The following is a 13,210-nucleotide window of genomic DNA, read 5'->3' on the forward strand; positions in this document are numbered from 1 at the left end:
TATACGGTTTAATTGTAGCCACTGTATTCTGCTGCTTATGTTGCCCATCTATTTTTCTGTTTTTTTTTCTGCATCTATTTATGTAAAGCTGCTTTGAAAGAATTAAACAATTGTGAAAAGCGCTATATAAATAAAATTAAATTGATTTGAAAAAAAGCTTTTCTATGCACATAGGCATGACTTTAAATAACAATCCCATTTAGGCACTAAATACTGTTTACTTACATTCCACTTTCCAGCATGTTGTCCAGTGTATGTTCGTGGCCGTAAAGACCATTGGTAATATCGTCCTGGTCACCTTGCTCTTAGACTTCATGTTTGCCTGCATAGGCGTTCAGCTTTTTAAGGTAAAACAACACCAAATGTTACGATATATGTTACTATTTTATTTTTAAATGGAGGCGGTACTGATGATTGCATTCCTTTAATTACTTTATTTCTCTGCAGGGCAAATTATACTCATGCACAGATCCCTTGCAAAACACAGAAATTGACTGTCAGTAAGTATTTTCAGCCACATTTCTGTGCTACTTTTTGCTGGTCTGTATCGATGAAAAGCTAAGCAAGACTTATTTTTGGTTGTTCTCAGAGGGACATTTATTAAGCATGTGCAGAGCTCTCTCCATGACATGGAGATTCATGAGAGAAAGTGGGTCAACAACAACTTCAACTTTGACAATGTGCTGAACGGCATGTTGGCGCTCTTCACCATCTCCACATTTGAGGGCTGGCCAGAGTAAGCCTGTGAACATCTTTCGTTTTTAGACGTTTTTAATACAATAATTCTAATAGAGAGCTTCATCACATTTATATTAATTTGTATTTATATTAATTCTCAGTAATAAGCCAACTGTTACCTTTATATTATAGTAAAAAATCTAAACAATTTTGACTGTAAAAATATTATATAATGTTTATGAACTAATTTTTAAAAATTATTAATATTCATCATATACAAGACATGCACACAATAGCCTCATAAAATTTTTAGTGTTAATACGATTTAAATGACAAAATCTAAGATTAGTAACAAATACCAATCCCAAATTTCCCTCACACTTCTTTAACAGACTCCTGTATACGGCCATAGACTCAGATTCAGTGAACTCAGGCCCTGTGTTCAATAACCGAGTGGGCATCTCCATATTCTTCGTCATCTACATAATCATCATCGCCTTCTTCATGATGAACATCTTCGTGGGCTTTGTCATCGTCACTTTCCAAGAACAAGGAGAAGAGGAGTACAAAGACTGTGAGCTTGACAAAAACCAGGTAACCAACAAAAAGATGGAGGTTCCAACACTATCTCATGAGAATTCGTACATATGTTACAAGTTAGATAATTTGTATTCATTTTTACCACCACATTCGTACGTTTTTGTATGATTTGCATTGACCCCTCTGCCGTTGTGGTTAGGGGCGGGCTTAGGGGTTTGGTTTTGTTGTTGTTGTTTTTTCAAGAGAATGGTACGTTTTTGCACAATTAACTTTGTATGAATTCATACAAATAAGCCAACTTGTAAAATATGTTTGAATTCTCACGAGATCAAGATGTTCTCAGTGGCTGGTTGCATAAACTGATTAGACTAGTCCTACAAGTTAGTCATCAATGTTTTGAGTCGACATGAAAATGTACCTGAATCTCATTTCGATTCGAAAAGTAAGACTGATTAACCCTAACTAATTGCTAGTTGGTCAGACTTGTTCTTAAGAGACAGTCTTAACTTACCAGATGTTTATGCAACCGGCTGATGTTCTCATTTATGTGAGATTGAATCTACGCAGTGTAGAATTGTTGTGCAAACAAACAGATTTTCTCTGTGCATCTGATTTTTATCTTTTTTTTGCACCTAAATAATGCATATTTTTATTTATTATTTATTTAATACAATCCAACCCCACCTGATGGTAAAAAAATTGGTACACCTGGAGGTTAACCCAAGATTAGTTCTGTGGATTTTTGACTTTCTGACGAACCGCAGTCAACAGGTTAAATTCAATTCATGTGTCTCATCGTTAAAAGCCATTAATACAGGGGCACCACAAGGGTGCGTTTTGTCCCCCATTCTGTACACCTTATATACTAATAGTTGCCAAGCAACCTCCTCAAATCACACCTTTTTGAAATACGCTGATGATACAGCATTAGTGGGTTTTGTAAAACCTAATGCTGCATCCCTAGAAGGTTTTGAGAGAGAGGTGCAGGGTTTTATTGATTGGTGTACAGATAATTTCCTTGTGGTTAACCCAAAGAAAACAAAGGAGATGATTATAGATTTTACTAAAAAGGGAACTATAGTTCCACTATCAAATATAAATGGGGTAGCAGTAGAGCGGGTCACAACATATACATATTTGGGGGTTGAGATAGACAATAAACTGACTTTTAATGAATGTGCACAAAATAAGTCTAAAATGTTGCAGAAGAGGATGTTTTTCCTAAGAAAACTTAATCATTTTAGAATAGACAGCTGTATTCTACAGATGTTTTATAAAGCTCTCTTGCAGAGTGTTTTATCATTTGGCCTTATCTGTGCATTTGGTAATATGTACATTAAGGACCAGAATAAACTGCAACGAATAATCAAAACAGCTAGTAAGATCATTGGAGTTGATCAAACATCTGTGGCTCAACTATACAATGACCTTAGTTTAAAAAAGACAGAACAAATTTTAAAGGATCCAACCCACCCTCTTCATCAGAGTTTTTTAAAAAGCTATAGGTCAAGTGGCAGACTTCTGCAAAAGAAAATTAGGACCACAAGGTACAGTAAGTCTTTCGTGCCTACAGCAATTAGACTGTACAACAATAGAATTAAAAATTCTTAGGCATTTTAAAATATGAGCATACTGTGTATGTTAGCACTAAGCTAGTTTTCAATGCTTATTTATTTTTCTGTTTGGATTGTGTTTTTGTGTGTTTTGTTCTCAATGTTTAAATGTTTTTAATGTCTACTGTATTTATATTTTTATGTTTTTATTGTTTGGAGCGTGTAAGGTGACCATATGAATTTCCTACCTGTGGATAATAAAGTTTACCTTGACCTTGACCTTGACCTTAATGTTTGTCTTGTGTCCTCTCGCCCCTTACCAGCGTCAATGTGTGCAGTATGCGCTGAAGGCACGACCCCTCAAGTGCTACATCCCGAAAAACACACACCAGTACCGAGTCTGGTACTTTGTAACCTCCTGTTACTTTGAGTATCTCATGTTCTTCCTCATCATGCTCAACACACTGTGTCTTGGAATGCAGGTAAACAGCATGTAAAGTTTACCGTTAAGTCAGGTTTATTTATAAGCCAATAAAATATTAAAATAAATGGTTGTCTTTTTGGTAATGGTAATGGTCTTGGGTAAAAATAAAAGATAAAAGTTAAATAAAACTTTGTTTTTATGTGATAGCAAACTGTCCAATGTTTCCACACTTGTTGCAATTTTTATGCAGTAGTTCATCCATTACTCACTGTTGTGACTTTGTCTTCTCTCACTCATATAGCACTGCAACCAGGCCGAGTATATTACCAAACTCTCTGACACTCTCAATCTCATCTTTACCGTCCTCTTCACCGCTGAGATGTTGGTCAAACTCGTTGCATTTAAAGCAAAGGTACTTCTTCTTCACTTATTCTAAAACTCCAGTAAATCATAACTCGAATTCACCTGTTACTGTAATATGCATTTCTTTATGTTGGTCTATTTAGGGTTATTTCGGAGATCCTTGGAACGTGTTTGATTTTATCATTGTGATCGGCAGTATCGTTGACGTGGTCCTCAGCGAGTTGGATGTGAGTATGATGGCAAAGCGGTTCTTCACAAAGCTTGTAAATCTCATTACAAAACCACAAGCATTTCAAATGGTGACCAACAATGGCTTGTATTCTAAACCTGTATTTAGCAATACATGAAGCAAAGAGGGCAGCAGGCATTCAATAACAGCATTAGTACGCAGGAGGTACTTATTTCATCGGCTCGAGCCCAGTGACTGTATATCTCATCCGACCAACTTCACTCAACACCAGCGGCCGTACATGATTCATTTCACCCATGTTAATAAATGTGTCACGTCTTTAATTTACATCTTGATATTAGTATCATTCACTTCACATGTTTACATAGCTGTTTAATATACACTGCTGCACATCACCAAGAATGATTTGAGGCACTTTTTGTCATCTGTATGCTGTTAATAACCACTTGATGTGCTATGCATAACTTTTGATGTTGTGTTCATGTTTGTCTTTTTTTATATCCCATTTCTCTCATGCACTACATTTATTCATGTACTGTTGCATCAGTCATATCACTGGTTTTATGTAACCATCCTCTGTTTTCCTCAGACTGCATTGGAGTCCAGTGGAGGACTGTGGTGTCTTCACGGTTGTGCTGTAAATATCAGTGCATGAGGCTGCTGTGTCCACACATACACTACAACTCAAATTTGTGAATAGAAAGATGAATAGATAGGAGGATGAATGAAGTGTTTGATAGTCCATTGTGATGTTTCAGGGGCACTTGTAAAAGAGTGTATAGGGGTATAAGTGATTTGCGGTGTGAAGTCATTTACATTTATTGCATGAGGAAATTTTTTTCTTTTTTAAAAATTTTTCTTGTGCAAATTAGTTAAATTTAAATAGTTACTTTACCCCTGTATTGCTTTATTTTTGTGCATGAATGTTTAAAAAGCATATCACTTTAACATGAATGTGAAGAACTTTATAGTTTATATACACTACACTTTGCAGCGTGTTTGTCAAATCAACATATATTTTATTTTACTTTAACTTAAATGTGCAATGTGTAGATTTTAGTGGCATCCAGCAGTGAGATTGTGAATTGCAACCAACGGCTTTAGGGCTCATTATAGTTGTGCGTAGGTCCTACGGCATAGCCGCGATGGCGTAGGTTCTGCGTCGGTTTTCATTTATACTTTTGCGTCGTCAACGTGCAAACACACGCGCAGACCGCTGGTAGGCAGTATCCACGCGTGTAACCACAGTAGCAGCGCAACCGTCAAAGAAGAAGAAGCTTGGCAAGTTAACCCACAAACGAAGAAGAAACAGCAACTTGTGTATGATTTGAGAAGACAAGCAATGATGGAAGTAAATAAACAACGACTTTCGTTGCAGTCAAATCACATCCTCAACTTGGCTCATGGTCGCAAACAAAAATACCTCTATGACGCAGTTTTTTTTACCTGACGGGAAGGATTCTGGTGGCCCAATCACAGTGCTTGCGGTCTGCGTAGAACGGACGCGCTGTTAAACATTTTGCGAGGTGCACGTTAAGCTACGCAGAGCTATGCACAGGCTAAGGATAACCTATGGCGTAGAGCTAACGCACGACTATAAATTGGGCTTTAGTCCACCCTTCACCGAAACGCATAGAGAAGCTACAGTAGCCACCACAGGACAAACATGTTGTCTTCTAAAGGGGGTCGCACACAGGACGCAGAGCTTAGCGCCGCGCAGCGCCGCTCTAAATAACACGAACACATTGTTTTCTATGAGTATACGCACACCAGCGTGGACAGGTGCCACAGGTGCAGGTGCCACAGGTGCCAGGTGCCCAGCTACGACTCAGGAAGTTGCTCAAATCCCTGTGGTGCCACAGAGCGCCACTCACATAGTTTAACATTAAATAACATCATATTTTTCCCAAATCATTAACGATTAACATTGGCTGCTAACGTATATTTTGCACTTTGAAGTAGACGCTATCTGACGAAGCTTGTGCTATTTAATGTGCACTTCCGGTTTACGATACCTCTGAGTTGTCCTAGACGCGACGCAGCGCAACGCTGAACTGCGCGGCCAGTGTGCAACCCCCTTAAGACAAATTACAGTAGTGACAAAACACGCTCTGTAGAGCTGTTTGTCCATTTTGTGCTCCTGTAGAAAAATGGCGGCACAAAAAGGCGACTTCAATGTAAGGGGACCCCGATGTATGTAGATAAATACGCCTCATTCTGAGGTAATAAACCCATAAAAGTTCATTATGAAAGATACACCACTGAAAATATATGATAATATGTATATTATATTGCATTCCTGTCTTTAGATCCTTCTAAAAGTTACACAATGCACCTTTAAAAAAATAAGTAAAACAATTTCAACTTGATTTCATATGTCAACTTTTTAAGCCAAAACTTTAAAAAGTAGGTTGAATTGACTTGCAAAACCAAGTTTTAACTTCTTGCTGCATATTTTTTCAACATTTGAAGTGGACCAAAAGCTTTTATAAAAGTTGAACATTTAGAACAATATCCATTCTTGACAATTTTGATCTACTTCAAATGTTAAAAATAGTGACTAATATATAATGTAATGCAAATACAAAAAAAGTGACTTTTATCATTGATGAAAATAATGAGTCTAATTGTGTTTCAGGAGGTGAACCCAATGCAAGCTATAGCTGTAAGTAATTCTTCATCTGCCTTGTTGATAAATTATATCTTGTTTAATATTTAAGATGTTATTAAATCCTTTATTTAATTATAGGATGAAGAAAATGTCAAAATTACCATCACCTTCTTCCGTCTGTTCCGTGTACTGCGTCTTATTAAACTGCTCAATCGTTCAGAGGGGATCAGGAACCTTCTGTGGACCTTTATAAAATCCTTTCAGGTCAGATGATGTGACCTTGCCTGTGCAATTCCAACTAAAATCATTTTTTGTGATTTACTGCTCTAAAATAATCCTACATAAAGTAAAGAATATTCTGTGAAATATACATGATATCTTTATATGGACTAAGGAAAGCCATGTCAAAGATTGAAATCAAACTTTGATGCTCCTAATCTCAAAATTGGATTAATATTGTAATTCACCCAATATCACATTGCGATAGCAATGGCATGGTCAGGGGTTCAATTCTCATTTTCTGAAGATAATTTTCAGCATATAATTTTCAGACTTCACTTCAGTGCATCTATACAGTATTACAAGTATTTTACAGTCTATTATTATGTGTTGATTTATGCAGGCACTGCCTCATGTGGCTCTGCTCATTATAATGCTGTTCTTCATCTATGCTGTCATTGGGATGCAGGTGAGCTGAACCTTACTGGTTCCACTCAATTGTTGAAATTTAATGTAGTTTTTCCAGTTTCTGTTTTCTTCTCTTATTGGCTGTATTTCTCTCTTTCTCTCTCTCTCTGAAGATGTTTGGTAAAGTTTCGCTGGTCGACGGTACTGAGATTAATCGCAACAACAACTTTCAAACCTTCCCGCAAGCGGTTTTGTTATTATTTCGGTAAGCCAAACATGTACTGTACTGTTTAGAATAGCAGGAAAATGAAAGTAGGAGCCTGTATTAAATAAAAAATCTGATTAATGTTTGGGTTGACAGTGTGGCCACTGGAGAGCGATGGCATAAGATCATGCTGGCCTCTATGTATGGAAAACTTTGTGACCCCAAATCAGATTTTGGCCCTGGAGAAGAGTACACCTGTGGCTCCAGCATTTCTGTCTTCTACTTCCTCAGCTTTTACATGCTGAATGCATTTTTGGTAAGCAGATGCTTAAACTGTTAAAAATGTCTGTAGAAATTACAGTATTACTGGCAGCTGTTTGCCGGTAACCTACTGTAGATTTTAATTTGTGTTATTTACTGGCAACAGTTTTTGTCAAAGTTAAATGAACATCAAACATTGCTTTGCATGAAGCTGTTATTTTATATTTTTATTCTGTAAAGACAAAGACTTGTTCGTGTTTAATGTTCTTTTAACTTTGAACAAACTGTTGCCAGTAAATAACATAAATATAAATCTACAGTAAGTTACTGGCAAACAGCTGCATAACTACAGCAAAAGTATAGTGGCAAATACACTAGTGTATCAGCATTATCATTGTTTTGTGTAGATTATCAATTTGTTTGTGGCCGTCATTATGGACAACTTTGACTACCTCACTCGTGATTGGTCGATCCTCGGCCCGCATCACCTGGATGAATTCAAGAAGATCTGGGCGGAGTACGATCCTGAAGCGACGTGAGTACAGGAAAACCGATCTTTGGATCTCAAGCTTTGTGCAACATTGTAGGCTTTACAGTAAGAAATTATTAAGTTATGTTGTTTTGTATATTTCAAAAGTGGACGAATCAAACATCTGGATGTAGTCACTCTTTTGCGGAGGCTTCAGCCACCGTTGGGTTTTGGGAAATTCTGTCCTCATCGCTCTGCATGTAAGGTAAGGCAGATGACAGGACTTCTCCATACGGATAATCTGCTTGAATCTTGCATTTCAATGTGTATTTCAAATGTTTATTTGTTCACTTTCACCTTAGAGACTGATTTCTATGAACATGCCGCTGAACAGTGATGGAACAGTGACCTTCAATGCTACTCTCTTCGCACTGGTCAGAACTGCTCTGAAGATCAAAACTGAAGGTGGGTATTGGTTAATGTACCTGATTGTAATTGCCTGGACAAAACTTGTGTTGGCTTTGTAGATTTTATGAAACAAAAATTGCTATAATACCATGCATTTTGTATTTGTTCATATTTTTATATTCTTTAATGTCTTAACTGCTTATACTAAAATGTATAAAAAATAAAGCTGCTTTGCAAAAATAAAAAGTTGTAAAAAGTGCTATAGAAGTTAATTTGAGTTCAATCAAATTGTTAGGAAACTTCGAGCAGGCTAATGAGGAATTGAGAGCCATTATCAAGAAGATCTGGAAACGGACCAGTATGAAGTTGTTGGACCAGGTTATTCCTCCAATTGGAGGTGAGACGGCTGCCATGATATAAAAGTGTGTTCCTGCAGCTCAATTGGAAAGCAGTGCATTAGCAGCACAAAAGGTCATGGGTTCAGGGAACACACATACTGATAAAAATGTATAGTTTGAATGCACTGTAACATGCTTTAGATAAACTTCCTAAGTCAAACTGGTACATTTTGTTTTCTTGTGTTGATGATGTTGGTTGAACTATGTGCTTTAGAGGATGAGGTCACCGTTGGAAAATTCTACGCCACGTTCCTCCTTCAGGAACACTTCCGCAAGTTTATGCAGCGACAGGAGGAATATTACGGTTACCGGCCAACCAAAAAGAATGCTGCAGAGATTAAGGTAAACCTGATGAGAAATGCCAAAGCATTTTCTTAAAGGGATAGTTCACCCAAAAAAAAAAAAAAATTCTGTCATTTTCTCATCATCATGTTTTTTTTCATGTGTGTTTTACAGGCAGGTCTGCGCAGCATCGAGGAGGAGGCAGCAACTGAATTGCACAGGGCCATCTCAGGTGACCTGATTGCGGAGGATGAGATGGACCGTGCAATGGAGGCTGGAGAGGAGGGAATTTATAGGGTGGGCAGTAAAGCTTGTTTAGAAAGCTCATGCAGTTATATTGAGTCTGAGTGATTGAATCTAACTTATTAATTCTTTTACTCATGCAGCGGACAGGAGGTCTATTTGGAATTCATGTTGACCCCTTCAGCTCTGAGCCCAACAGCCCCCTATCCGCGCATATGACTAGTCAGAGACCCCTTCATTTTGCAGAGACCCATCCGGAGGATATCGAGTCCCCCCCTCAATCTGTCTTCCTCCACAACACTGAGTTCTTCCCTGATAACATGCCAATGACAAGCAACACCAATAACAATGCCAACTTCATTGAAGAGTGAGTATTTCATAACAAGGGAAATCTACGCTATGCATATTCACAATGCTTATTTGTTGGTGTTTTTAGCATTTCATCCAGGTTTTCATTGGAGACTGAGTCTCAAGACATAAGTAAGTGTAATATTATATTCAATTTGTTATATTGACAGTCACATTGAATTGCTGAAGATGTCTAACCCAATCAAACATTCACCTACAGGAGATTCTAGTTCGTATGGGGGCGGAGCGTCAGGTTTTGATGATGGAAGGCTGTCGAATTATACTGTGAGGACAGATATCACACAGGTATGGACTCTATCATGACTCTTTGGTTCAGTCATTTAATGGCAATGAAAAGGTTATAGGTCATTATACCACGGGCCTCTTAAAATGCTTTATACTGATTGGTTAGGAATTATTCCAAGGGTGTCAATAATTTTTCTGTAAAACACACACACACCTGACTTGTCAAATGTTTTAAAATAACCACTAGAGCAATGTTTGTGGTAACTGTGGTATAAGCGGAGTAAAAGAATTGAATTATTTCAAAATAATGCACAGTGTTATCACCTTGGGTGTTCATTATTTTCGAATAATTTAACGGCCCATTGTCAATTATTTCTTATGCAATTGAAATGCCTTATTTGCACACATGTCACTTTAGTCCTCTCATTAGTCTTTCACTGCAAAACCCTCTAAGTGCATGCAATTTTGTAAAGCTTTTGTATCTGAGCCTTTCAAAAATATACCAGATATACAATGTGATTCAGAATATTTTGACATTAACAGATACTACAGAAACTACAAAAGAAAAATATTTTTAAACCTCTATCACTTTTCTCTTTTTTTCATTATATCAGTTACCCTATAATCCCTCTTATGGTACTTCAGAGAATCGTCCAGATGATTCGCCAGCCACCAACAAACTTATTCAGCAGGTAAGCTTTATTCACCAGCAGTGGCGGCCGGTGACTTCTTTTTCGTGGGCCCTCAATACGAAGTTCGTCACAACATGTATGTAGCCCGTCATGTGTGTGGTTCCTTATTTCAAAATATGTGTTCTGCGCATCAAGAGATCCTGTTTGCATCACGTGTCTTGTCAAAATAAGTGCCTGCTGCAGATGCGTCCAAAGGGTTTACGATAAAAGAGACGCTCACGTTACCAGATACTTGCATAATCTCATGCCTAACCAGAGTTTACTGTTAAGGGAGTGTCTTCTGTGTATTTTGTGAACGTGAGCGTATCATAAATGTTTTTGATGCGTGTGCGGCAGGCACTAATTTTGACAAAACACATGATGCACATGGTTCACATGACGCAACAAACACATATTTTGAAAACGCAAGCAACACACATGACACTCCGAACACTTATTTTGAATTTGCGCCCCTCGGATGAGCAGTCACGAGCTGCCACTGTTCACCAGGCTACATCTAAACTTTCCAAAATACACAGATGTTCTCAAGCTAAATGAAAAGACATCTTAGAAAAAAATATTTAATCGTGTTTCCCATCATCCCACAGGCACTGAGAGGTGGTGGATTAGATTCCTTGGCTGAGGACCCGAAGTTTGTGTCTGTGGCTAGAAAGGAATTATCAGAAGCCATTAATATTGGCCTAGATGATATGGAAGGTTTGGCTAAGGATATTCTAAAGGAGAAGTGCCCCAATCCCCCGAAACGTAAACGTCGTCCCATCCCAGTTCCACCCAGCGCCAAGCCCCGAGAGGACACTAGTGCGGTGTAAACACTTAACTTAGAAGTAATTATCATTTATGTGACATCATGAATTTTCTTTGAATGTTCTGCCCTTGTTCAAGTTCACTTGCTTGACAGTCTAAAAACAGGTAGTGTTGGTTGTTTTGAAAGATATGTTTTTTCAAAGAAAGTGATCACATTGAGAAATAACAAAGTTTATTTCTATAAAGTCTGATCTTTGCTATGCTATTTCTGTTCCACTGAGTGGTAAAATGCATACAAATGAATAACTGTCACAATAGTGCTGAACTTTTTGTATTTTTCGGATGGGCAGTTTGATTCATGAAGTGATTTTGAAGATAATAGACATCCTGCATAAAAGTGACCACACTTCAGTTCTGTAAACATATAGAGTAAACACACAGCTGAGTGAGATGGATATAATACAGACAGATGTCTTATTTTGTCATCTGGAGCCAGCAAAGGAAAGCGTTTTTACATGTACCTGGTTTAAACTGCACATGTAAAAGTGAAATGGCTGACAGCTGTTATTCTATGTTCACTGGACACATTATTTGTTTTGAAATGAAGCATTATGAATGATTCTGACTTGTTTACAAGAAAAGTTTTATGGAGGAATTTTAAAAAACGTATATACATATAACATAAATCGATCGCTACACATAATAAAATAGTTTTTTAATGATGTATGCTATTGAAAAAATTGTACACGGGGAAAGAGTCAAAGCAAGCACATGCAAAGCACTTCGTTTTTTATTTTTTTACTTTACATTTACTAATTTAGCAGTTTTCATCCTCATTTTATTGAAAGCCATAAGGAAAGAAGGTACAGTATGATAAAGGCTTGATGCATTTTATTTGTTAATTGAGCTCATTTACATGTTTTTGTTTTAGGAGATTTTACATTCTTGAAAAGAAGCCTTAATGTTCACTGAATTCCTAAAGAAATGCACACTGGGTAGCATACGGTAAAAGTTCAGTTTTTGTCTGGAATATGCAAAAGGTTAAAGTTTGTTTATATTAAAGTATTTCTTTATTATATGCTGAGATGATGGGAATGGGATTAGGACCGTGACGCAGGCCGGATTCGAATCTGTGTCCCTGTTAAGCTGCTTTTTACTTTTTGGCACACTAGCGCTACCCACTGTGCTGACTTTATTTTATTTTTAATTTTAAAGGCCTAAAGGATTTTTTTGGCACATTTGTTGTAGGAAATATGTGATGCTTGCTTTGACCTGTTATTGTAATGCACATTGCAGTGATGCATATTGTATAGGCAGATCCTAAATACAGTTAGTACAGGTGCTTTTTTATTAACTGAAGTCCTCTCACTTCAGATTTGAACTTCATTAACTGCATCGTGCACATTTTAAAATATATTTTAATAAAAAACTTGATTATTAATTGTAATACCATGGACTGAAGTCTTAAAGCTGAATGTTTTTCTGTGTTAAATCTGATTTTCAATACCCGTTTGATTTTCATTGCATACACACAATTTACATTTAAGTCATTGTGTGTTTTAACTGAGGTTAAGATTTAAATAAACGGAGACAATATACTGTTAAGTTGTTTGATCATCTCTTTACTCAAAATATCATTAACAGGAATATATGCTAATTAAATGAGACAACTATTAAAAAAACAAACATCTACTATTGTTTGGCATGTATGTAACTGGACTAGATCATAATATTAAATTTGGTACAGGTCATCAGTATTACCTATTAGGGGTACAGTTGCCCTCCATTAATATTAAACTTGACATTATGTTTGCCTGTGAGTATATGACAGCTGAAAAGCAGCTGTAAATAGCACAGAGCGAACGCTTGTATTTCTAATCTTTGCTCTAGATCAAATGAAGTGATGAGCTTTTCATGGCTACTGCAGC

The 13,210-nt window shown here is 37.1% G+C and overlaps 1 protein-coding gene across 1 annotated transcript in view; it reads left to right on the forward strand.

Moving 5' to 3' along the window:
* Positions 1-12,887, forward strand: part of cacna1sb (calcium channel, voltage-dependent, L type, alpha 1S subunit, b) — a 28,513-nt gene extending 15,626 nt beyond the window's left edge. Inside the window, exons 22-45 of the mRNA XM_065247074.2 lie at positions 240-347; positions 448-500; positions 590-736; positions 1,071-1,272; positions 3,095-3,253; positions 3,497-3,607; positions 3,702-3,785; positions 4,338-4,385; positions 6,387-6,413; positions 6,498-6,623; positions 6,982-7,047; positions 7,160-7,251; positions 7,348-7,507; positions 7,860-7,987; positions 8,090-8,186; positions 8,284-8,386; positions 8,625-8,726; positions 8,942-9,069; positions 9,184-9,306; positions 9,396-9,619; positions 9,689-9,732; positions 9,821-9,906; positions 10,461-10,538; positions 11,126-12,887. Of these exons, the coding sequence (XP_065103146.1) occupies positions 240-347; positions 448-500; positions 590-736; positions 1,071-1,272; positions 3,095-3,253; positions 3,497-3,607; positions 3,702-3,785; positions 4,338-4,385; positions 6,387-6,413; positions 6,498-6,623; positions 6,982-7,047; positions 7,160-7,251; positions 7,348-7,507; positions 7,860-7,987; positions 8,090-8,186; positions 8,284-8,386; positions 8,625-8,726; positions 8,942-9,069; positions 9,184-9,306; positions 9,396-9,619; positions 9,689-9,732; positions 9,821-9,906; positions 10,461-10,538; positions 11,126-11,347 (2,718 nt within the window). The 3' untranslated portion in view covers positions 11,348-12,887. The remainder of the gene's footprint in view (positions 1-239; positions 348-447; positions 501-589; positions 737-1,070; positions 1,273-3,094; positions 3,254-3,496; positions 3,608-3,701; positions 3,786-4,337; positions 4,386-6,386; positions 6,414-6,497; positions 6,624-6,981; positions 7,048-7,159; positions 7,252-7,347; positions 7,508-7,859; positions 7,988-8,089; positions 8,187-8,283; positions 8,387-8,624; positions 8,727-8,941; positions 9,070-9,183; positions 9,307-9,395; positions 9,620-9,688; positions 9,733-9,820; positions 9,907-10,460; positions 10,539-11,125) is intronic.
* Positions 12,888-13,210: the final 323 nt, after the last annotated feature.

The sequence above is a fragment of the Paramisgurnus dabryanus genome, chromosome 11 (assembly GCF_030506205.2).
Source record: "Paramisgurnus dabryanus chromosome 11, PD_genome_1.1, whole genome shotgun sequence".
In the NCBI taxonomy this organism is placed as follows: Eukaryota; Metazoa; Chordata; class Actinopteri; order Cypriniformes; family Cobitidae; genus Paramisgurnus; species Paramisgurnus dabryanus.